At 41.8% G+C, this 24,423-nt stretch overlaps 1 protein-coding gene across 3 annotated transcripts in view; it reads right to left on the reverse strand.

Annotated features, from left to right (window-relative positions):
* Window positions 1–274: 274 nt before the first annotated feature.
* LOC123376670 (phosphatidylinositol 3-kinase regulatory subunit gamma) overlaps window positions 275–24,423 on the reverse strand; it is a 183,558-nt gene continuing 159,409 nt past the window's right edge. For all 3 annotated transcript variants that reach the window (XM_045028870.1, XM_045028872.1, XM_045028873.1), the window contains 9 exons: window positions 18,464–18,575; window positions 16,171–16,269; window positions 14,549–14,729; window positions 13,443–13,568; window positions 12,333–12,475; window positions 8,715–8,891; window positions 7,697–7,771; window positions 7,142–7,312; window positions 275–5,482 (listed from right to left, as the gene is read on the reverse strand). In XM_045028870.1, the coding sequence (XP_044884805.1) occupies window positions 5,281–5,482; window positions 7,142–7,312; window positions 7,697–7,771; window positions 8,715–8,891; window positions 12,333–12,475; window positions 13,443–13,568; window positions 14,549–14,729; window positions 16,171–16,269; window positions 18,464–18,575 (1,286 nt within the window). In that variant the 3' untranslated portion in view covers window positions 275–5,280. The remainder of the gene's footprint in view (window positions 5,483–7,141; window positions 7,313–7,696; window positions 7,772–8,714; window positions 8,892–12,332; window positions 12,476–13,442; window positions 13,569–14,548; window positions 14,730–16,170; window positions 16,270–18,463; window positions 18,576–24,423) is intronic.

The raw sequence follows: 24,423 nt of genomic DNA on the forward strand, positions 1-24,423 counted from the left end.
TATCCCAATTGCTTTTTAACACACACACACACACACTTACTTTTTAAAACGTATAACCAATTATTCCAAGGCTTTCTATGCAAAAGTTGAGACTAGAATCATTTTGGCGTCTAATCTTTTGTGAATAGACAGGAGTCCTGTTCAAGTGCATTGTCTGTTCCTTGCTCAAACTACACTCAGAAGTTCTTCAAGAAGCGGAGCCCGGATTTTCAACCCATTCTCTCACTTACTAAAGCCTCTGTGCATCTGACTTAAATTTGCCATTTGAAGCAAAAATTGGCATGAGTCTTTGTTCTTTCAGGAATATATTTTGACTCTGCTGTAAACAAAGCTGACATTAAGGTAGGAAGAAAAACAAAAGAATGTAGGATTCTAGAATATGGCTGAAAACAAAACCCCACTTCACCATAGTGCTGTTAAAACTGCATTTTGAACCTGTCTCTTACCCTCCCCCCATCCACAAAAAAGTACCTGTTTTATGTCTGCAAAATGCAGCACACTTACAAGACTCACTAACAGTTCAGATTTTCATTGTTAGTGTAAAGAAAAAACAAACAAACATTCAAACAGAAAAGAGAATGTTCAAGTACCAAATATAAGGGGCTTTTCCAAACTTTAGAACTGTGACACACCTTTAGTAATTCTGCTGTTTTAAACAGCCATAGTATTGAGTTGCTGGACACGTTGCCATCCAAGTTGCATCCTAACAGCAATGTTAGGGCAACCAAGATTTCCCCAGCCCTTACAACTGCACTGAAAGCGTCAACATTCATTTCCACAGTCTCCATTATGCTGCTTGGCTTTAAAGAGGCCAAGATTTAAACTTCTGATTTCTGTCCTTCTGTGACATGAGTGCAGCCTGAAATTTGGGTATCACGTAAAGTAGATGGGCTCGATTCTCCTTTCACATACACAGCTTTTCTTCAAGTGTAAGTGAGAAAAGAATAGGCTCATTAATTTGATTGAGGATTTCTTTTCTACCTCTGTCACCTTTGGAAGTGTGCATGCACATGGAGAAACCATGTTTGATCCTGGTGCAGAGAGAGTTGTACTGCCTCAGAACCCAGTACAGACCTAGGGGACATGTGGTACATGGCAGGCATTGCGCCATCACTTCCAGAAACAGTTTAGACAACTTCTCTCCCCCTTTAACTGGAAAACGTGTCACCATATATGTTCATATATTACACGGTGGTTCAAATACTCAATGAGACACCCTTGTTTTTCGACTGCACCTGTGCTCTTTGGGAAAACTTGGCAGCAGCCTCAAACTGCAACTTACCAACTCATCTCAACACCCCCACTCCCCACTTGTTCGCAGTAAGACGTGCGACTGGTAAAGGAACGAATGGGAGGAGAGTTGGAAGTTTAGGAACTTCAGCAACATGATGTTCTTGGCTGCTGTGCTGTGTACAAAGGGCACAATGGCAACTGTGGAAGTAGAACTGGTTTCCCCATTTGTGAAAAAGCAAAATACTGAATCACCCCTGTTCCCTGCAAATATACTTCAAACAGATAGAAGAAACTGTGCATATTAGAAGGTCTCAATATCATTTCCCCCATTTAATACTGTGCAAAAAAAAGTTTTATTTAAATCTCTATATATACTTAATACAACATGGGTCAGTGAGATCAGCACTACTCTAGCTGCAGTCAGGTAAGAAATGGCTGCTCCAATACACTGAGCATAAGTTCCCCGTCTTTTGACCCTTGAAACCAGAACTTTTCTGCACTCTATTCGCACACGAGCATATTGTCTTCTGGGTTTTTTTTTTTTTAATTTTTATATTTTACTTCCTTTCTTTGCTCTTATGTTCTCTCGTATGCATTTAAGCTTGTTAACAGCTCATACAAGGGCCCAATCCTGCACCTATTGAGCCTAATTCCAATTTCTCTTTCAGTCATGTGCAGAGTAACAGGGTTACACTGGTTTTATACCAGTGAGTGAGCAGGATGAGGCCAACTGGAGTGACTGGGAGCAGGAGCAGGCCCCCTAGTGGATTATACCTGCTATGTATTTCACTTGGTCTTATACCCATTTTTCACTTGCCACATGAGTGCAAAAACTGACGCAAAAGGAGGTGTGCAGTGGCATGTGTGACCATAAAATGGGTAAAACACTAGCAAGCTGTAACTCGTGTGCCTAAATCAAGTGCAAAAAGGCACATGGACAAATAAGGAGTCATCAGGGAGATAGGGATGGAGAAAGTGAGGAACTTTTAGGTTTTAATTTGAACACAGTCCTAATCTGAAATGTAGGGGGAAAAAGAATTAAAATGCTTCTAGATGGCTTTTAGCTTTCTGGATGGATGTATTGCTCATAACAATGCAGCACCTGTGAAGGGTGAAGAAATGTGAAATAAGGGGAGGCAGATTCTGAGCTCATTCACACCCCACTGTAAAGCCAAAGTCACTTCACAGAAGCCAATGGAATTACTCTGAATTTATACAGGCATAACCAAGTGGAATCTGGCTTAACACATCACAAGCTCAGTGATATTCAACTACAAGAAACCTTCAGAAGTAGTTCTACTTCCTGCACCACTGCCAGTGGTGCTGAGAAACTGAGCCAGGATTTAGTCTAATAATTGACCGTTGCTGGTTAATATGAAAACCTTTGTCACAGTTCAGATTGCAAGACACTTCACAGTTTGCAGATTCTCACCAGCGTGAGTAGAGAATGAGGAATAACTCCATTGACTCCACTAGAGTTTCCAGTGGAAGTAAGAGAAGACTCATGATATAATGCAATAGATTTTCAAAGGACCAGAGAGTAGATAACTGCTATCTGTACCTTTGAAAAATCTACCCAGTCTATGTGTAGTCTAGATTGAAACCAGTGGCAGGGAGAATGCTGGAGGGGCAAGAGATAAAGCATGAGAATGATGCTTTGCCGTCACTGGATTACCCGTAACTTAAGAGATGTGGCAAGTTGCTTTTACCAAAAAAAAAAAAAAAAAAAAAAAAGTCCATTTCTGACCTACAGCTGGAGCAGCAAATCTAGATTTTTACTGACTAGGACAGACATTTTACCAGCAATGTGGTAGCCAACCAGGGGAAACTGGGTCATTTGGCATGGGGCCATGTGTTAGTCTCATTCTCCTCTCACACGAGACATCTACCAGCATCAGTTTGTGGGGGCTTTTCAAGCCTTGACACTTATTCATTTGAAGATCGCATTCTAGCCGGTTAACCAGCAGCTGGGTTTAACCAGCGGCACATTTAGTGCAAAATAAAGTGTTGCTTGGACATGCCAAGCAATCTAAATTGCCCTTTCCACTACTGTTTATCAGTGTTCAAGATCTGTCACAGCCCTACTCATGAATAAATAATGCTCTGCTTAACAGTATTTTATAGTGCCTGTGTTTGATTTCTCAGTGCAAACATTAATTAAGCAACAACCTTGCCATCATTCCGTAGGGATTATAGATGGTTCAAGTTCAAACAAGAAGTCAGTGGCAGGGTCAGAAACAGACCCAAGGGCTCCTGACATGCAGGCTTGTGTCTTAACACTAGACTGTTTCCGTGCCTGTGCAATTAACATACAGTGGGTATGAAACAAAATGCTACCACTAAAAATAGCAAAAATTTAATTCTAAGGCCACAGACGGAATAATTACTTTGCCATTTGTGCTTTGTTGCCAAACAAAGCTACTCTTACCTAATTTAGTTTTCCACTGTAGAGACTCAGTAGTAGCAAATCAAAATACTGAGTCAAGCATATAATGGGGACAACCTACATCTCTCTTCAAGTGCAATTATTCCTTGGCTTAAGCATTTTAGGAACACAGGATTGCTGCACCAAGTTACACCCAGGGTCTGCCTACCCAGCATCTGACAGTATCAGATGCTTCAGCAGATGGCACAAGAGAACCTGTAGTTTTTAGAATAGTCTATGCCTATCTCATAGCAGAAGATCCACTTCCTCCTTTGGCTACTACTTATCTGGCTGCTGTGTTTACAAATAATGCAGGTTACTTTTTTATTATTACCCAACACTAAACATGGCTATAGATAGTAGAACTAGATTCTGCTAGCATAAAATCTTGAGTACCTGACTTCAGTGAAGTAATGGAAATCAGAATCTGGTCCATGGGTGAACAAGTCAAAGGGCATTTGTATGATTGAGCATACTATTTATAATAGAAAAAATCTGAGGACCGGTCTTCATGTAATTATTTGGTATAAGAAGCCATCCAGAAGCACTGCATTGCACCTTTTCTTTATACTTACATTACAAAACAGTTACAAGGGTTTCAAAAGAATAGTTCATCATTCAGCAACAAAACTCACAAAACATGAGTGGCCAGCTTCATTCTGGTTTACATTCCAAAGCATAGTATCTAAAAGATTTGGAAAGAAGTGTCCCAAAATAACAACAAACAAAAAACAAAACCAAACAGAAGAGGGGAGAGGAAGGAGGAGCAATTACATCAAATCAGACAGATTAGAGTTTTCAAAACCACACAAGAAGTTTTAGCTTTTCCTTTTATTTGTTTCAAGTTTTGGTGTAGAAAGTATATGTGGATGCTAATGCAACCTTCCCCCATAAGTGCTCAATCCAGCAACGAACAAAGTTTTGGTGGGTTCAATTTGGTTATAAACATTTCCTTTACACGAAGACCTGTAGTGTCGTTGAAACCAAAAAACTTTGTTACTGTTGGTAAAAAATAAAGCAACTTTTCTTTATAAGGATTTTTTTTCCTTTTAAATAACAACCTGAAGCTTTCCCGTAATTCCTTTGGTCTTCTCTCACCAAATTCCACGCCTCCTCAAGATAAGCCCTCATTTGGAAGTTCGGCTGAATTGCAGTGAAGCTGCTAAAATTAACAGAGAGCATTGCTGTGTAGAGTTTCCCCCCCTAGTTTCTTGGAGTTTAAGACTGAAAGACATTACTGATGCCTCAATAGAGGCTTCAAAATTGTCTCCACAAGAACAAGAAAAAAAATCCCAATTAAAAGTTCTGCTGAAGGTGCCTGGCAAAAAATTATCTCCATAAAATGTTTTGCTTCCAGTTTTTTGGATGTGTTTATGTTGAGTTTATTCCCCCCGGAGGGAAACAAAAAAGTATCAGTGTAAAAGCATAGCTGAGCTTTAGGTAGCACCAGGACACCTACACCCAAGTTGTCGTCTTGTTGCTGCTAGGCCTCTTTGATTCACATTCACAGAATCACTTCTTGTGCAAAACAAGCAGTCTAAGGAGAAAAAATGCCCTCAGAGTTCTAATAAAAACTGTAGAAAAGAATCCAAGATAGCCAACACTTTCCCCCTCCCCAGAATTTATCTGCAAAGGGAGGAGGGCATCTGTGCGTAGACAGGATAGGCGAGCCTGACATTTAGGGAATCATTGTGTTGAATGAGGGATGTCTGCTGGTAATGAAGGACTAATTCCTTAAGTGTGCTGTACAGGTTATATGGTTCTGCAAACCCATAACCCCTTGGAGTGCTGTAGATCACACAGTGTTTAACTTCGCCATCAGCTCTGCAAGGAAAGAAACAGGACAGTTTAACACGACAGTCTAAATGTCAACAGGCAACTATTATAGCAAGGCTGATTTTGCATCAATAAAATAATGACAAAACTCTAGAGAGAAGATGAAGGGGACGTTATAATAGAGATTCTGGGCAGAAGATATGCATCTAGGAAGAATGGTTAGTCACTCTTACAAAGTGATCTACATAACAAAGAGGAGGACTTGTGGCACCTTATAGACTAACAAATTTATTTGAGCATAAGCTTTTGTGGGCTACAGCCCACTTCATCGGATGCATGCAGTGGAAAATACAGTAGGGAGATACATACATACATACATACACACACCCCTCCCCCCAACGTGTGTTACCATACACACTCTAACGAGAGTGATCAGTTAAGGTCAGCTATTACCAGCAGGAGAGAAAAAAAAACTCTTTTTGTAGTGGTAATCAAAATTGTCCATTTGCAGCAGTTGACAAGAAGGTGTGAGGAACGGTGGGGGGGGGAAGAGAGAATAAACATGGGGAAATAGTTTTACTTTGTGTAATGACCCATCCACTCCCAGTCTTTATTCAAGCCTAATTTAATGGTATCCATTTTGCAAATTAATTCCAATTCAGCAGTCTCTCGTTGGAGTCTGTTTTTGAAGTTTTTTTGTGATCAAGTGGGCTGTAGCCCGCAAAAGCTTATGCTCAGATAAATTGGTTAGTCTCTAAGGTGCCACAAGAACTCCTGTTCTTTTTGCGGATACAGACTAACAGGGCTGCTACTTTGAAACATAAAAAAAGAGGCTTTCACATGGGGAAGCTCTTATCTCAGTACTCCAACCCCCACTGCTTACTTCTCAAACTTTCATTCCGAGGACCGACCAGACTTAGATTTTTGGCAGAGATAAGCAGACTGATTCTCAAAAAGGCATTTCACCAGTACCTTGTAGCTAGCCCAGAATGTTGGGCTACGTTTGTAGTCGGCAAACACAGCATGGGTTCCCCCCAAGTCAGTTCGTTATCTGAAGTTATAGTAATCAAGTTCCTAACTTGGCATTTACTGAAGCACCACAATTATTCCACAAGCCTGGGAACTATTTGCCAGAAAGATCAGATATTAGATAATCTCCATGCTAGAACTTTCATAATCCAAATCACAAGTAAAAGCAGGTTACATTATGCCATTTCAGTGCTATCTTGTGGCACAATACTGATCAACAGAAAGAATATTCCTTTTCTGAAGTACTATCATTAGCTTAAACAGAACAGCCATGTGGATCTGGAGTTGCATGTCTGCAAATCAGAACAAATCTCAACATGTGTCACGTGGAACATTTCCGAATCCAAACTTTGCTAATGTTCCTCATCAGAGAGTGACGTGAATATCTCGCCATAGATTATTATGGAGTTTCTTACTGGAATGCTGCAGAACTATAGCCTAGTGATTACATGACTGAAGATCATAAGGACCACAAGACCTGTACCTCCAAACCAACAGCTTTCTGCAACAAAGTTGTGCCATTGTAACCTAGATGCATCTGCTGCATATTGTGCTCATTTGAATGTGTGAATATTAAGGTGACTTGAATTCTCTAAAATAATTCAAATGGCAAAGATACTTGAGATTGACAATCTAGAGGTTTCTGAGTAAGTTAAACCATAAAGAGAACAGACTTACACCACAGAACAAGCGTAACATCCTTTCTTGCTACTCTCTCGAATTAAAAATGCTCCATCAGGTTTCCCACGGAGCAAATCTTCTGCTTGGATACGGTTGAGATCCCCAACAAACCAAGTTTTCTCATCATAATGTGGCAAGTTTTCATCTTCTTCATTCACAAAGTAAGTACTAGAGAAAGAGGAGATGGAACTCGTTAGCTCAATAACCCAGTCGCAAAAGGCATCAGTTATAAAGAGGAGGATTTATTCTGCAGAAAGCATTCTAAAAGGAAAATAAAATGAAAATAAAAAAAATACATCTGGGAAGAGGCTTGAAGCTTGAAGACCGGCCTGCTAATATTCACTTAATGTCAACCAAGAATCCGTATTCAAAATGGTGGCCACATGCATATTAGCTGAAAACAGATGCTGGCTCACAGGACACAAAACTTTCCCTTAGGAAAAAACTCCAATCCTTTACACAGAAACTGGCATTTCATATTATTGAGATCCTCAGTGGGAAGACCGGAGCTCTGCCACTTATCAGTGAGATTAAATGTACAAGGGCACTTACTCATCAATATTTTCATTTTTGATTCCCAGCCAGTCGTTTATTCGCTTCTGCCTCACTCCTTTGTGATTGAGCCATCTGTCGGGATGAGAAAATAGAGAGCATTAATATGTTCCCTAGTTGTTTGCTACTGACCAAACAGAAGAGACGCTTAGACATAGATCCCATAAAGAGAGAATCTAGAGACTGAGCTTACCCCCGTGCACTAAAGCCCATGTGCAAGACAGACCCCAGGCAACATTACACAGTACACCCTTAAACAGTCTCCTTAGAATGATCTCTTCACTGGGGAGGGAGCAGCAGAAGAGGCATGACCTCTTGACCCTGCAGGTCAATGGGGAAAGGAATGTACTATTGCAGGCTATGCTGGGTCTTCTGATGATGGCTGCGGCTGCCTCCCTCTCCCAGAACAGAATGCATTGTCACTGGTGCCTCTGTCCAGGTAACATTCTCACCTTCTCTCTGAAGGGGTGTTAACTCTCTGATACCAGCAAGGCTCAGAGGGAAGTGTGCTTTGGCCCTCCCAACCTGTGAAGCTCCAATCCTATAGATTTGGGTAGTAAAGGCTTCTGAGGGATTTGGGTCAGTAAGAGGGTGTACGCCATTCTAAGGAGCCACCACTTCGCCCTCTGCTCTTTTCACCCTAGTTCTGCATCTTCTGCTAACATTAGTGGAGGAAGACACTTGGTCAGTCAGAGGGTATCATCCATGATGTTCTAATTCACATGAAAGCTACCTATATTGTAGAATGTGTACTGGTGATGTACTGGTGTACCAGACATGCTTTGAAGTCTGACAATTACAGTAATAGGCCATGAAGTTATTATTACAGAAGCAGTGAAAGGCTAACCAGCTACTCAATCATTTCTAGTCTAGTCTCCTGTTAGTGCACACACAACTGTGATTATAAAGAGGAGACCAGACTCCCATTAGTATAATGAACATACAGAATGATAGCAACTGTCTTTAACCAAGTTAATCACAGATACTTTTTTGAGGTGCACAGGCCTTGCCTACTTACACAAGATACTGATCTCTGATCTTGCGTAGCTGGATAAGATCGGGTTTGATGCTATTCATTTTCTTGTCAATTTCCCTATTGTCCAGAGCTTGTTTCTTCAAATCCTGCTCCAGACGCATTTTACTATCGTGGATCTCTCCCAGGCGTGATTTTAATTTCTCGTAATTCATCATAATTCTGTAAATAAATTTGTAATGTTTAAGCAGGAGAGAAATATACAAAAAAAAAATCAGTCCAGACTGCTCTAGCCTTAAGAATGTTATTATTAAATGGCTTACCTCTAATACACAGTACTGGAAGACAAAGAGCCATATTTCTTTATATCACATTCCTCTCCTGTAACCATCAGTTTAGTAGTGGCTACTATTGTAAAGCGCTTTCATTTTGTTCGGAGTGCAGCTCTACCCTGAAAAGTGACTAAAAGGATGCTTCCTACTTACTCCCTGGATCTGCTCCTGTCATACATTTAGAAAAAGATCTTAAAATTTAAGACAATTTTTTTTTTACTCTTGACAAAGCTAACAGCTCTGGGAGTGAGCTAGATCTGATTCTTTCTCTATGCTCAGATTTACTTACTCAAGTTCTAAACTGCAATACAACCCTAGCACAGGTGTTACTGTCAACAGGATTTGGCCTGCAGCAGACACTTATTACTGGCAATGATGAGCAAGTTGGAAAGAACCCCGCTTGACTCAATTTCAGATCTCAAATTGGTTTGCAGGCCTGGCAGTTAAGAACAACCTCCCCTTCTCCCCCACATTCATTTACTTTACTTATAAACATATTGACACAACTGTTCTGGTGTCAGGGTGAAGCATGCGTGTCCCACAATGTCACTTTTACGAAGTCCCTTTTCAGAGTAGAATCACACTAAGGATATTATTGCAATTGAGATGATGCCATATCAGGGTCAGGTTAGCCATCGTACTTGCCCTTTTACCATAGGGCAACCTACAGCTGTGTTTATTTGCAAAAATCTTAACAAAAACATTTAGAACACTGGAATGAGACTGTATTCCTTGCACATCAATGCAACTGCTTATACAAAAAAGAGGAAGTTTAATATCTAGTCGCCAAACATTTGTGCAGAGATTTTATTACTGTGTAATGCTATAAAATAGGCAAAGCTGCTCTGCTGTTAAGCTTCCTAGATCTGGACTATTTAGTAAAGGGATAGCATCTTACTTTGTGATTTGTTAAGCACAGCATACATTTATAGCACACTATAAACATTCTTAACGCAGAATAGGGGAGTTTTTAGTTGCTCAAATCACAGTAACTTTAGGCAATTAAACTATGATAGTTTTTTATGTAAGAACTGATATAAGTATCAAGAGTTGGAAGAAAGGATCACATTACTTTGTTGTGCTTAGGTATTGGCAAAGCTTGACAATAAGAACTGCACCTTGCTATTAGCAGGCAATAAAGGTTTGAGCCTCAACCATTAACTTTTGTGTGGACTTTGGCCAGATAGAAATTCAATCTACATTACAAAAAATATGGCTAACAGTGGGGTTTAACATACATTAAGATCAGATTCTAACAGAAGAGAATTTTGATGCAGTTCACATTGACTTACATTATGATCATATCCAGCTCCTCATTCAAACTGCATTAGGAGACTAATAGCCACTGACAGATGGGGGGAATCAGTGTGGCCTTTCACTGAAAAGTGACACTAATACTGGGATGGTGGGGTTCCAGATTTACCAAGTCTCCATTTCAAATATGCTCAGTTTACAAGTGAAGAGATGTTCTCTCTCTCTCAACTGCATCCCATGCAAATTCAGATGGGGATCTGACAGTCAAGCTAGGTTATTTCCTTCTCACACATCAGTGTTAGAGATTCTGCAGCACAAATCATGCCCTCATTTGTGCAACCCAATTAAGCCCTATGTGACACGTTCTAATGAAAACTGATTAATCCATGTATTGAAACTTTAAATAATTTTGTTAATGCTTGTGGAGAAACAGAATTCAGCTCTCTTGCACATTACTATGATTTAAAACAAAACATTTGCTTTTGTCGGATTCAGTAGATAAGACTATGAAAACATACAAGGAAAAGGTCTGCTGAGTCAGAAGTGGCCATTTTTCAGGGCAGAAATCACTCTCTGGAAAGTGCCTACTACCTTCCCTACAGGTCTCCACTACTCAAAAAAAACCCCTTGACTTTGATTACTATTGTTGTCTAACAAAGAGGTAGTAAAAAATTATGGAATTTTTCAGCTTTACAAATATTAGTTTGTTCTTAATTTCAAAATATTTAAAAAACCTTTGTAGGCACTGGATTGGGGCCAAATCCTGATCTCCGATGCACATGCAACTCTTAGCAGTGTCAATGGGAGTTTCTAAATGGGCATCCAAGAGCACATTATGTGACAAGTGCTTTCAAGCTAGTCATTTCTGAGATTCACTCTACATGTGAGTGTTAGAAATCAGCTAACTTTTCTTTAGCTCACGTTTTAGCTGTAAATTAATTTCTCCCCCTCTCCAGACAGTATTCCTTGAGCAATAAGTATATACACATCTAAACCTCACATTAGATGAAGAGAGCTCTTCACTATAAAATCTAGATTCATAGACGTTAGAGACCAGAGATCATCCAGTCCGCCACCCAACAAATGCAGGATTATCCTCTACAGTGCACAACTGTTTGGGATATTTGAACAAAGGAATACAGTAACTCCTCACTGTAAGTCATCCCGGTTAACATTGTTACGTTGCTGATCAATTAGGGAACATACTCACTTAAAGTTGTGCGATGCTCCACTCGTACATTGTTTGGCTGCCTGCTATCTCCAGAGCTGGCAGCCTCCCTATGCCCCCTCCTCCCCACAGCGCCTCCCACCCACCGGCAGACCCCACAGATAAGCGCCTTCCCCCTCCTCCCCCCGCCTCCTGCCCATGGCAATCAGCTGGCTTGCGACGTTTAGAAGGGAGGGGAGAGAGGGGGGAGAAGCGAGGACGCAGTGGGAAGTAAAGGAGGAGGAGATGGGGGGGGAGAAGAGGCAGGTCAAGGATAGGGGCTTGGGAGAAGGAGGAGAATGGGCGAGCTGAGGGTTGAGCCCCCCCACCCCTGGTGCTTGCAGAGTAGGGGAAGCTACCGCTGCGCAATATGCTTCTCCTAGCCTATAGCACCTTCAGCCTCCTTGCCTGCCTCATCTCCAGTGCCAGTGGGCTGTGCTTGTGTGGGGTAAGGCGGGGCACCTCCCAACTCTAGTACTGTACGTACAGTATGTCTGTAAACACACAGCAGGTGCACACTATTCTCTCCCCAGCGTAGTATTAAGTTGCTTGTTTAAAATTGTTTAAAATGTATATAATGCCTTTCGTCTGGCAAAAAATAAAATAAAAAAAAAATTTCTCTGGAACCTAACCCCCCTATTTACATTAATTCTTATGGGGAAATCGGATTCGCTTAACATCGTTTCACTTAAAGTCGCATTTTTCAGGAACATAACTACAATGTTAAGTGAGGAGTTACTGTACGAATCTTTAGTAAACATACTGAACTTCTTTAATCGTATAAAAAAGAAGGCTTAACAGAATTTTCTGTTAGCTTTACTAGTGTGTCTATGTAAGGAGCTCACACACAAGTATGGTTTGAAATACTACCGTTCGATTTCCTTCTCATTCCCCTCTCTGCGGAATCGTTCAATGTATTCTTTGCTGTATCGCTCTTGCGTGTGGCACTGTTCCTCAAATATTTTAATGGTTTCATTAAATGCTTCAATTGCAGTTCTCTTCATCTGAATTTCCTATACAAAGAAACCAAAACCAAAAAGCATCCTTAGTCATTTGCATCCTGAAATAAGATACAAGCGCGAGACTCGGTTATGCTTCCTAAAGTAATTGTTAGAAAGAAACCTTCAACCTTTTTTTTTTTTTTTAAATTGTTGCAAAGTCTGATTTTTACTGAAGAGGAAAAAAACCAACCCATTTTAGTCAAAGTCTCATAGAGAGCGGATCATTTCTTTCTCCACAAGGTTTACCAAGTTAAAAAGTACTTGTAATTAGGCTTTTTTGAAAGAGAATCCCATCACAGATCTTTAAATTAAAAATTTTGGTTCTAGCTGTTTGTGGTTTGTTGCCAGAAGCACTAATATTAAAGTTATGATGAGACCTTTTATTTTACAGCAACCAGCCCAAACAATGCAGTATAAATACTGTAAAGCACAAGATCTAATTTTGATCAAGATATTATATAACATGTAACATCACAGAACCAGGATGGTGCCCTTCCAGATACCTCTTCTTCTAGGAGTCTATCCTACTTTACGGCCCCTATATGATGACACAGTGGCATGCAGTTCCTGGAAATCTCTCTTAGCCATCTGAGGGAAGAGATCCCTGGTGCAGGCACTGCATAGAAAAGCATCAATTCTGACTGCTCTGCTTTATGCTGGGAGCTGCTATGGTCTCTGTGACAGCTTAAAACCCTCATCTGGGCTGTGCCGTTCCTCCAGGAGTGCAGTGCTGTATCTCATACAGAAAAACTACATTCAATCACATTTCCTTTATTTATTAACTTTGTAATTGTCATCCCCACACCAAAAAAGCTCCAAACTGAAATCAAGGAAAAGACAAATACGCTACCTATTGCTTACGTTTTGTTTTCCTTGTGTTACATTTTTAAGTATTTGTTTCACTGTCTTACTAGGGATAGAAGTTCAGCTTTTCAGACAGCTGCTGTAATGATCAACAAAAGGTTATTTCGAAACTGACCTGTGATGTTCTGGTGTATTCTTCATATAGTCTGTCATACTCTTTACTCTTGTCCTGATACTGAGAGTGGTATTCCTGAAGCTTTTTACCTACTGCATCTATGTTATCTTCTTTCACCAACTGATCCTGTGTATATCAGGAAAGAAAGAAGGTAATTCTTTAGGCAAAGTAGTTTCTCCAAGCACTGTTCCTTGTCAACCTAGTAAATGTGCATATTTCTGCGATCAATTATGCAGCAATTTTTACATCAGGCTTCTAGAAGTATAGAAGAGAGATCTAGTCTAACAAAGCAAAAAATAAGTTTCACAGTCTATAAAGTGAGCAACTAGGAATATGGAACTCAGAACTAAACCAAAAATTATAATAAAAAACCCAACAAAGGCAATATAAGGTCAGGAGATGCCTAGATCCCCCCCCCCTTAGAGAAAGGGGGAATAATGCAGGCAGGAAAGATCAATTTTTTTGTTTGTTTGTTTTAAAAACAAGAGTTCACAGAACTTGTGAAAAACTGCAGCAACTTTGAGAGACATTTTGCTCAGCGTTAAAGACTGTTGCATAGCATGGAGGAGAAGGAGTAGGTATCAGCGTAAAACCCCAGGACCTAGAAAATTAAGCCCAGGGCAAGAAGCCAGGTGCCACTCTCACTTCTACCAGTGACTGATTTTAACATATTTTGTACATAAACAGTTGCTTTGCATCCTAGACCACAGAGCCCTGCATGTAATTCACTAAATCTCTCAGCCTCAGCTTCTCCACTTGTAAAATACAGGAGATGACAATTACCTACATCATAAGGATGCAGTGAAGCAGAATTTAATGTTTACGTAGCTGGAGAATTATGAAGACTGCCAGTGCGAGTACTCCAAGTAGAGGTTAGGACCTCCTTCTCCCAACTTTGTGGTTATTGTTTTAGACCACATGAACTCTTGGAACCACTACTTCGTCCTTAGAAAATGTGAAGTTGAATTTTCAAGCATAAAACAGCTTTGAGTTTTCACGATTCATGTGAAAAATCCAGGCTCTAGATAGAAAAGCCTGAGCTTTAGGACAAGGAAAAACTACAAAATACATCTGGTAACAGTTACTGGGCTCTCTGGAAACCTCACCTGTTGATACCTGGATACTGGATACATCAGCTTCACGTCAAGCTTAGGATTGTACTGGGCAAGAGACTCATGGCGGTAGTGGTTAATCAGCTCCACAACAGAGTTAAATGTCAATGGATCAGAAAAACCATATTTTCCATCCCGATGATAAATCTTTATCAGTTTGTTGTTGCCACCCTTCCTGTAAGGCAATACACTAGCTTAGAGGTTTTGTTGTGTGCATGGGTAGCGCGCGTGCGCAGACACACACACAAGCCGCAACATGTACGGTATGAGTAGCCATGCTAAGTTTTTCATAAAGGCAACACACAAGAATCAGTGTAGCTAGTCAGACAGACAATCTAATATGTACCTTTGTAACTAAATTACCTAATATTTATTAATATGTAAAAGGATAAAAATTAAATAAATAGAAAAGGTCTCCAAGTTTTATTTGAGCAGCAGAAAAGCCCAAAGTAAATCTCTTCCTGTGTTCATTCTGGTACTAGTTTATTGTATTTAAGACCTAGTTTAACCAGAAATTCTCCAAGGGAATGCTCAGGATTCTTTAAGAGAGCCACGCAAAAAAACCCAAGAGCAACTAGGCATATGAAGCTCAGTACTAAATCAAAAAAATTATAATAATAAAAAAACCCAAAGAACACATAAGGTCAGGAGATGCCTAGATTCCCTCTTAGAGAAAGAGGGAATAATGAGGGACATACAGACAGGAAAGATCAAAGTATTATACAAATGAAAATGTACTTGCAAACCGATTATCAAACAAACAATCTCAAGTGTTGGATGCTAACACTGGATACTCAAACTTAAATAAATCCTTGGAAGGATTTATAAACAGAGTAATTAATCCAGGACTTTTCATTATCCAGGTTTGTGTTTGCTGGCAATTTATATAAGTGCTTGCTTATTTTCCCCCCTACTACCAAAAAATTTAAACAGTGCTCTGTCCTTTATCTGCTTTCTTAATTTATGGCTCCTGCAGATACATGTCTATATGGTTAAATATTCAGACCACCATTAATTAGACTTTAAGGCAAAATTCTGACTGGATAGAAAAATTATCCTCAGTAACTTCAGTGTGGTTGTGCAATGTGCAAGTCAGAGCAGAATTTGGCCACAAGAGTACATTTTTAAACTCACAAAAGGAAGCAGATTTTGAACTCCAAGACAACATAACCATCTATCACATGGCAACTCAGAAGAAAGCTGATCCTACTATTTTGTGAACATACCGGAGCAGATTCTGTACTGAGTTACACTCTGCTGTGCAATCAGAATCAATGTAATTAAATGCAGTACCCCTCCTTAAATCAAAGTACTGAGACACAGAGAGATACAGAACTAGGACCTTTACTGATTATGTCTGCATCACAGAGATATCCAAATAGTACTGTCCCAGTATATACCGGGCTCAGCACAAGAAGTGGGATGGAATTTCTAGGAGCTGGTCATTTGTTTCCTTATTCCAAACTCTTCATCAGCAATCTCTGGAGAAATGTTCCCAAGACAATGAAGACTACAACTGAGGGCATTTCATGTAAATACTAATGTGGTATCTACTGACATTGGTGAGACTACTAAAAGCAAGGTGAGACGAGAGAGTGAAAATACCCAACACTTACCGCAATGTCAGAGTGTAGTCTCCCTGCATCTTGGTTGATGCATCGCGCACCAGAAATGTTCCATCTGGCATGTCTCGTAATTTGTCATTTACCTCCTCCCTGGAGGAATGAAAGATTGGAAGAAGGATAAACGAGAAGTGTTAGGTAGTCGATTTGCTTTAAAATAGACACATTCAAAGAGAGGCCATCAGTGTCAGGGTGCGTAAGGAATTAGGTTTCCTTTGTGTTTTCCCTTCAAAATCAACTGCAATCTGAGGATTGAATGTTTGCTTTTCAAATTCTCTTATTTCAGATTTAGGATATGCATAGGGATAAGATTTCTGTTCGGCCTTTAAGGTTTGAACTTGTTTACTTTTAGCAAAAACCAGCAGCTGCACTTAACTGCTGTTTAGGAAGAAGGTTATGTATAACAGTAGCAGCGGTGTCTCAGAGAAATCACCAAGTTCAAAACCTTTCACCGAGATCTGCTCACATTTAAATCCAAACTGGAAACAGGTGATTTTTGTGAAGGCACTTCTGGCCCTTTAAGAAACTGGCACTAATATGGTCATTCACAGAAGCTGTGTCAGAAAAGTATCCACACTATAGCACAGTTCTAGACTCAAGGTCAATTAGTTGTTTGATTCAGATATTTCTTTTACAGCAATTTTATAACTACTGTAATGCCATTAATTCCAGTGGAATTACTCCTAATTTTCAACTGTTGTGAAAGAAGAAATTTAGGGTTTATTCTTTTAATTAAATGGAAGAGGCTTTTATGGAATGGGTAGGACCCATAAGCATTTCAAAGGAAATGTATGAGCTAAGAGTGTTAGTTAAACCTTCAGGAAACTCATTCCACCCAAATGACAAACCACACTTTACTTACAAAACTAATACCTTGTCCTTTATAGCACTTTTCACACAAGGATCTCAGAGGCAAGTTACAAACATACACTTTATCTATTTGACTGAGAGCACCTCTCTCCTGTACCCTCACCACCACCCATGAGATGCAGGCAATATATCTGCATTTTAAAAGGAATCATAATGGATGTTTTAATTCAGATATTGCTGTAAGATCTTATTTTCATTCTTTATAAGTGTTCTTAGTTGGCATGTAACTATCCTGGATGGAGAATCTCTTTCAAAAGAACAATTTCCACTACAGATATGAATGGTATCTGAGAAAAAGGGAAATTGTTGCCACAGAACCCTTTATGGCTTGGGCCTTACACATCTCAGAGATGGCCTCTCCATGTCTCCAACAGTTGAGAATGGCTAGGATGCTTGAGCTTTCATTCTCTAGTAATGCCCAGGGGGTTGGAGATGGAGTTTACTGTGGAAGATCCCTAACTTATTTTCCAGTCTTCAGTCCAATAGAGTAAATGTCTGGTGGCTTTTAGGGCGCAATGAAAAGCCCATCTGTTGCCCAAGGTGGCTGGATTGACAACTGATTAAATATATTTGTGGGTTGTATTTTGTACAAGAAAATGAAATGAACTGATAAAGTACATATAAAGCTATTCCTGCCAAACTGTATAGACTGGGTCTCATCCTGAGATCATTTACTCTGGTAAATCAGGAGCAATGCCATTAGGTCACTGTAATAATACTACTGTAAAAGCGATTTAAGATAACAGAATCAAGCCCACTGCAGCTTGTGATTAAGTTTTTGCCATTGTTCATTAAGGGCCTGAATTGTGCTATCCCCTCACAATGATCTAAATGGGGTTACTAAATGGATCTTTTTTCTTCTGTTAAAGCTGTAAGAAGCGAGAGGGGCTAATGGACTCTTTTGCTAGACATCTCAGCCATAAAGCAAGCAGCAATCCAAAACTGCATCACATTCTTGTTTTATTCTCAGCTCTAGCATATTTAATTTATTGGTTTTATTCTTTACATAAAAGACTCACATTTAGTGAAAGTTTCATGAATTGCTCATTCCCAAATGCTATGTTTAATACATCTAATGACTGAAGCCAATACATTCAAAACAGCTTGGTTTCACAACCAGAAAGGCTAGAAAGGCTTTTTTTTAATCTTAAGATTTTGTAGAAAGAATGATTAATACAAGAAAACAATTGTGGCCACAAGATTGTGAACTACTGTTGTAGAACAATAACCAGAGCAGAACACATTACACACACTCAGTTCCCAATTCAGCATAATACTTAAACACACACTTCAAGTGCTCTGCAAAATCTGGGCCTGAATGCAGTTCCTGAAGTGAAATGTTGTCTGAGCATATACAGGCTCAAAAGGAGCACAGCTTAAACAGGCTCATTCTAGTCCAGCAGTAAACATTCTTTACCTTGAAATATCCCCCCAGTACCACTCTGCATCCTGCAAGGAGAAACTGGAATTGTCCTTTATTCCATTTGTGTTGCCCGGAGTCATCGGTTTTGGGGGCTTTGGAGGAAGAGCTGAAAAACAAAAACACAGATTTTTTTTCCATTTAACTTTCTGGCTTATATCACTAAACATTCAAGAAGTTAACAGTCAAGGTATTTTAGTTAACAAAAGCCAGAAGTGAAACATACATAAGGCAAGGCAAAGGAAATGTTATAGCAGGGGTCAGCAACCTATGGCACACGTGCCAAAGACGGCACGCGAGCCAATATTTAATGGCACGCTGGAGCCTGTCCGGACTCCAGCATGCCATTAAAAATCCTGCCCAGCCTCGCCCGCTCTCCTCTGCCCTCTGCTGCCCCCGCGGGAGCAGAAGCATAGCCATGCGCACGGGGTGGGCAAATGGCCCCACTCTCCCGGCACGGCAAGCCACAGGGTCTGCGCTCCGGGGCCGGAGTGCCGGCCAAGTACAGCAAGCTGCCGGCCCTCCTCTGGAGCCCTGCCGCCGCGTGCAGCACTCTGGGGGTTGGGGCTGCGTGCTCCTGCGGGGCAGCGTTTGGCTCTGCGGGGAGGCAGACATGCTCCCTGTTCAACTGGAGCTATGCTGCCGCCGCACGCAGCGCTCTGAGGGCGGGGGCTGTGCTCTCCCGCGGGGAGGCGTGTCTGGCTGTGCCTGGAGCCTCAAGGTAAAGGGCCCAGGGCTGGGGGTGTTGGATAAGGGGTGGGGGCAGTCAGGGGACAGGGAGCAGGGTGGGTTGGATGGGGAGGTGGGGTCCCAGGGGGGGTTAGGGGCGGGGGTCTCTGGAGGGGGCAGTCAGGGAGCAGAGGGGGTTGGATGGGGCATGGGAGTCCTGGGGTTTGTGAGGGGGCAGGAGGTGGATAGGGGTCAGGGCAGTCAGGGGACCGAGAGCAAGGTGGGTCCTGGGGGGGGCAGTTAGGGTGGGGGGTCTCTGGAGGGGGTGGTCAGGGGACAAGGAGCTGGGGGGGTTGTATGAGTTGGGAGTTCGGGGGGGGCTGTCATGAGGCAGGGGTGTGGAGAGGGGTTGGCGCAGGCAGGAAGTCGGGGGGGTTGGATGGGTCGGGAGTTCTTGGGGTCCTGTCAGGGGCGGGAAGTGGTTGGATAGGCATGGGAGTCCCGGCGCTCTGGCTGGGGACTGGGGTGTGGATAAGGGTCGGGGCAGTCAGGGGACAGGAAGGGGATAGGGTCCAGTCCGAGGACAAGGAACAGGGAGGCTTAGATAGGGGGTGGGGTCCTGGGGGGCAGTTGGGGGCAGGGGTCCCAGGATGGGGTAGTCAGGGGACAAGGAGCAGCGGGGTTGGGAGTTCTTAGGGGGGCAGTCACCCAGCCCTCTCCCCTGAGCCCTGACCTCCCCCCACACACACACACCACGCCCTCTGCCCTGAGCCCTGCACACCCCTCAGGTCCCTGCCCTGAGCCCTGTACCTCCCTCATACACACCCAGCCCTCTGCTTGACTTCTTCATCCCCCCCGCAACCCTAGCCCTGACACCAGAACCCCCACCCATACCCAGGCCCCCCTCTGCTCTGACACCCACATACCCAGCCTCCAGCCCTCTGGGTCCCGGCCCCGCACAGCCTGCTGCTGGTCTTGGGTTCAGGCTGACGGACCCTTGCCAGCCGGGGTCCCGGCCACAGGCCTCGCTCAGCCCGCTGCCGGCCTAGGTGAACAGAACCCCAGACTAGCAGTGGGCTGAGCGGGCCGGCAGCGTAAGATCAACATTTTAATTTCATTTTAAATGAAGCTTCTTAAACATTTTGAAAACCTTGTTTATTTTACAATACAACACTAGTTTAGTTATATAATGTATAGACTTATAGAGAGAGACCTTCTAAAAAACATTAAAATGTATGACCGGCACCCGAAACCATAAATTAGCGTGAATAAATGAAGACTCGGCACACTGCTTCTGAAAGGTTGCCGACCCCTGTGTTACAGAAACCCATCAATGGCTAATGGGAGAGAACAGGCAGCTTGAGTATGGATGTGTTTTTTCTCCAAAATGTATGGAATTCATAATTATTAAAGCCCATTATACTGGTTCACCATATGCCAAAAAGAAGTGAGCTGGGCTCTAAAATAACTATCCAGTCTCTAAATGGAACAAGTGGGAAATTCACAGGAAGTGGCAGTTCTTGGTAAGAGGAGTCAAGACAACAATCACAATAACTAGGATAATTTAACTGTTCACCGCCCCAAGCAAAATACTGAGGGCTTGACTGTGGCTTAGGTCACAACTTAGGAAGTGTGTGTGTGGGGGGGGAGGGTACAGCTGTGTAACAGCTAGTTCTCAGAGGAACTGTGGCCATTGCCATAGCTTTTGAAGAGTAAATGTGCCCTCCCCCTCCTATGACAGATCAACTTTGCTGACTGGTGAAAGAAAAGAGGAGGGTACTAGTCTGGATCTCAGCTAGACTTCACTCCTCACTAGCAACACAAGGACTGCAACCATTGCCCCATGCTTAGGTATACAATAGGGAATGAGGAGCGGAATAAGGGAGTGAACAGGTGCTGGGCTAGTCACAGTCTAGCCCTAAATTGTCAAGCTTCCCCTTTGAACTGCAAGGGGTAGAGGCCATATCACAAGGGAGCACAACTCTCCATGATACATCTACATTGCAGCACACAGGGACACCATACCCATGGCAGCAAGTCTCAGAACCCTAGTCAACTGACTCAGGCTCCTGGTACAGAGCTAAAAATAGCAGTATAGACATTCCTGCTTGAACTCTGAAACCTGGTGAGGGGGCTGGATCTCAAAGCCTGAGCAGGAACATCTACACTGCTATTTTTAGCCCCTTAGCGCAAGACCAAGTCAGTTGACCCAGGCTCTGAGACTCACTGTTGTGGTTTTATTGTTACAGTGTAGACACACCACATGCTCCCAGGCCTAGATTACACAGCCTCCAGAAGGTGTGCTTCACAAAGTACTGAATATAGCAATGCAAGACTGCAATTCTTAATGCAAGTGCATGCAATCTGGTGTCAGGCAGGAATGCAATTATGATCACTAGAAACAAAAAAATTTCATCTCTAGTTCAAGTGCAGAGTGACTTGACATTGAGAGATGCATTGCTTAGAGCCATTCATCTGTTCCCCTCTGAACCACACCTCCCACATTGGAAAAAAACAACAACTGTGCTCCAACTGCAGTTTCAAATGCCATTTCATGTTGAGGATCCAACACACAGTAGCTTCACTGTTCTTGGACAAACCAGCAAGTACTCAACCAAGCCAATCTAAACTAACCTGAACCTTGACCCAGACGTTCACACTCTGGAGTTACTGACGAAGCACCTGATTCAGATAGTAGCATTCATTCTGTGGTACTAATATTAAAGCTGCAGCATACAGATTCTTTTTGTGGTTCAGCTGGGAATGTCCAGGTGTGCATGAGTCTAGAGGACCAATATCAGATCTTGTATAAGGAGGGTGCAATTCCATTGGGCTAACTGGAATTGCTGCTTTTACAGATCCAGACTAACACGGCTACCCCTCTGATACTTGTATCATTTCTGTGTCTCAGTTAAAATTTCATGAAAGTGTATTGTTTTTCTACATAGCATTGATTACTTCAGATGTTACTGATACTGTACTGCTACATCAAAGAGGAAAAAAACTGCCATGGGAGGAAGTTTGTGCATGACAAAGGGCTTCTTCTTAGGGTTCCTCTAAAAGACCATTTAGTTTGTGGCAAGCTGGGATGTGAATTTACCTCGTACTAGCTTGCCATGCGCTACTTGTCCATAAGCACCCTGCTGACATGCACTAACAGTTTGCTAGTGTGCTTTTAATCTAGTCCTGTTTCAAAGTGGGATAGACATTTAGTGTGTGGCAAGTAAGTGTGGGGTAGATTCACACCCCAGCTTGTCACAAACTAAATCTTCATGTAGACAGCCCTTTAGAATGTGATCCTCTGCACATGGACGGTTTGCAGGATGAGGTCCTAATCTTTGCAGGCTGCTAGGTATGTTGCTTGTTTGCGCACTATGGAGCTATTTTGCAGTTTTATTCTGTTCAGAGCAATGGTTCTCAGCGAGGGGTACGTGTACTCCTGGGGGTACAAAAAGGTCTAGATGGGTACTCAACTCCCTGGAAGTTCAGTGTTTCTCAATCTGAAGGTTGTAGCTCCCAGCTGGGGATCATGGGATAGGTTTAGGGGAATTGCAAATACAGGGCCAGCATTAGGGGGTGGCAAGCACAGCAACTGCCAGGGGCACCATGAAGTTAAGTTACATGCTTCAGCCCTGCCACCTGAGGCTCAGGCTTCAGACAAGGCTCAAGTGAAAAACAGGCTCACGTATCACACTGAAATATAAGTACAATATTTATATTCCAACTGATTTATTTTATAATTAAATGATAAAAATGAGAAAGTCAGCAAGTTTTCAGTAATAGTGTGCTGTGACACTTGTGTATTTTTATGTCTGATTTTGTAAGCAAGTAGTTTTTAAGTGAGGTGAAACTTGGGGTACAGTCGTCTGGAAAAGTTGAGAACCAGTATTTTAGAGCACTGGGATCTTTAACGAAGAGCTGACATGAGCCCTGCACTCCAGGGGAGCAAAAGAGCTCTGTACAACTGTGCAGATGTTGCACTAGTCTCCCTGCTATGATTTGGGATTCTCCTTCTTCCCTCTGACAGATAAACATCAGTTCTTAGTATCACAAGCTTGCCTGCTTGGTGATATTATTCTACAGTAAGCAAAATTTGAGTGAAATATGTAACAGGAAAAACGGATAGGCAACAGACTTTGGGCAGAACACTAAACTCTTACTCATGTGAGGTAGCCTTTTTTCAGGAGTCATCTCATTGAGGTGAAGCAGGTAGTTCTATTGTATAAGTGTTTGCAGGACTGGGTGTTTTGTTTCAAGAGAACCTGGGACCTAACCCTGCAACTCAGTCACACAAAGGATTCAACTGAAGTTAGTTGGCGCCTGGTCCTGCAACCCCTACTCATTTCAATAGTCACACCATCAGTTTACCCAGACTGTGTAATATGGTTAAATGCCCAAATCCTTTAATATTTCTTGTTTGACTTTTTCAGCCTGACAGTACTGTAATCTACTGGAAGCTACCTGAACAAAGTGCTGAATGTAAAAATATTTTAGGCTCTGCAACCTAGAACTATGAGCAATGGGATAGAGGCTTTTAATGTATGGGTTTAGCAAGTGCCTTTTACTCCAAATGTATTGAGTAGTGAAGCAGCTACACGCTGATGCTTTTATGGCATTTGTACAGTGATAAATTACAGAATTACATAAGTGATCTTAAAACAACGGTGGGTGGATACTGGTGACAACTAACAGCAGTATAACTAGAGGAAGTTCTGTGGTAGATCTGTGTGTGTGGAAAGTAAATAAAAAAAAATAAGGCTTTAGCCTCCAATACCAATTTGTGAAGGACCTTAAAGTCTAGTTTCATAAAACTACACCTGACAAACAAAACATTGAGTTAAAAGCCTACAATAAAGTGAGGATAAAAAGGAAATGAAAACTGTGGAGTGTAGAGTGTGCAGAATACAAAACTTCCTTGAATAGGGAGCTCTCTCTCTTTCCAGTCTATTCCTGGGGCACAAATCTGATCTCACACTGGTGAGAGAGAAGAGTAAATCCACTAAATCTACTGAGTTATGCTGCAGTAAGATCAGAATCAGGGCCACAAACTATTTTTTTCTTAGACATGAAAGCAGTCGGCTCTCAAATGACAGTGCTTTGTTCCTATTTCTCTTATTAAAGCATGAAAATGGTTAGCACCAGGGAAACAAAACACATACAAATTCTTTAGAACAGCTTTAACTAACACCTCATTTCCAAAATCCAAGGCTGCAACTGAACAAGACATTTCTTCCCCTGCATCAGTGAGTTACTGAGATTAGATCCAGACTTCAGTGACTGCCTAGCAC

The sequence above is a fragment of the Mauremys mutica genome, chromosome 8 (genome assembly GCF_020497125.1).
Source record: "Mauremys mutica isolate MM-2020 ecotype Southern chromosome 8, ASM2049712v1, whole genome shotgun sequence".
NCBI lineage: Eukaryota > Metazoa > Chordata > Testudines > Geoemydidae > Mauremys > Mauremys mutica.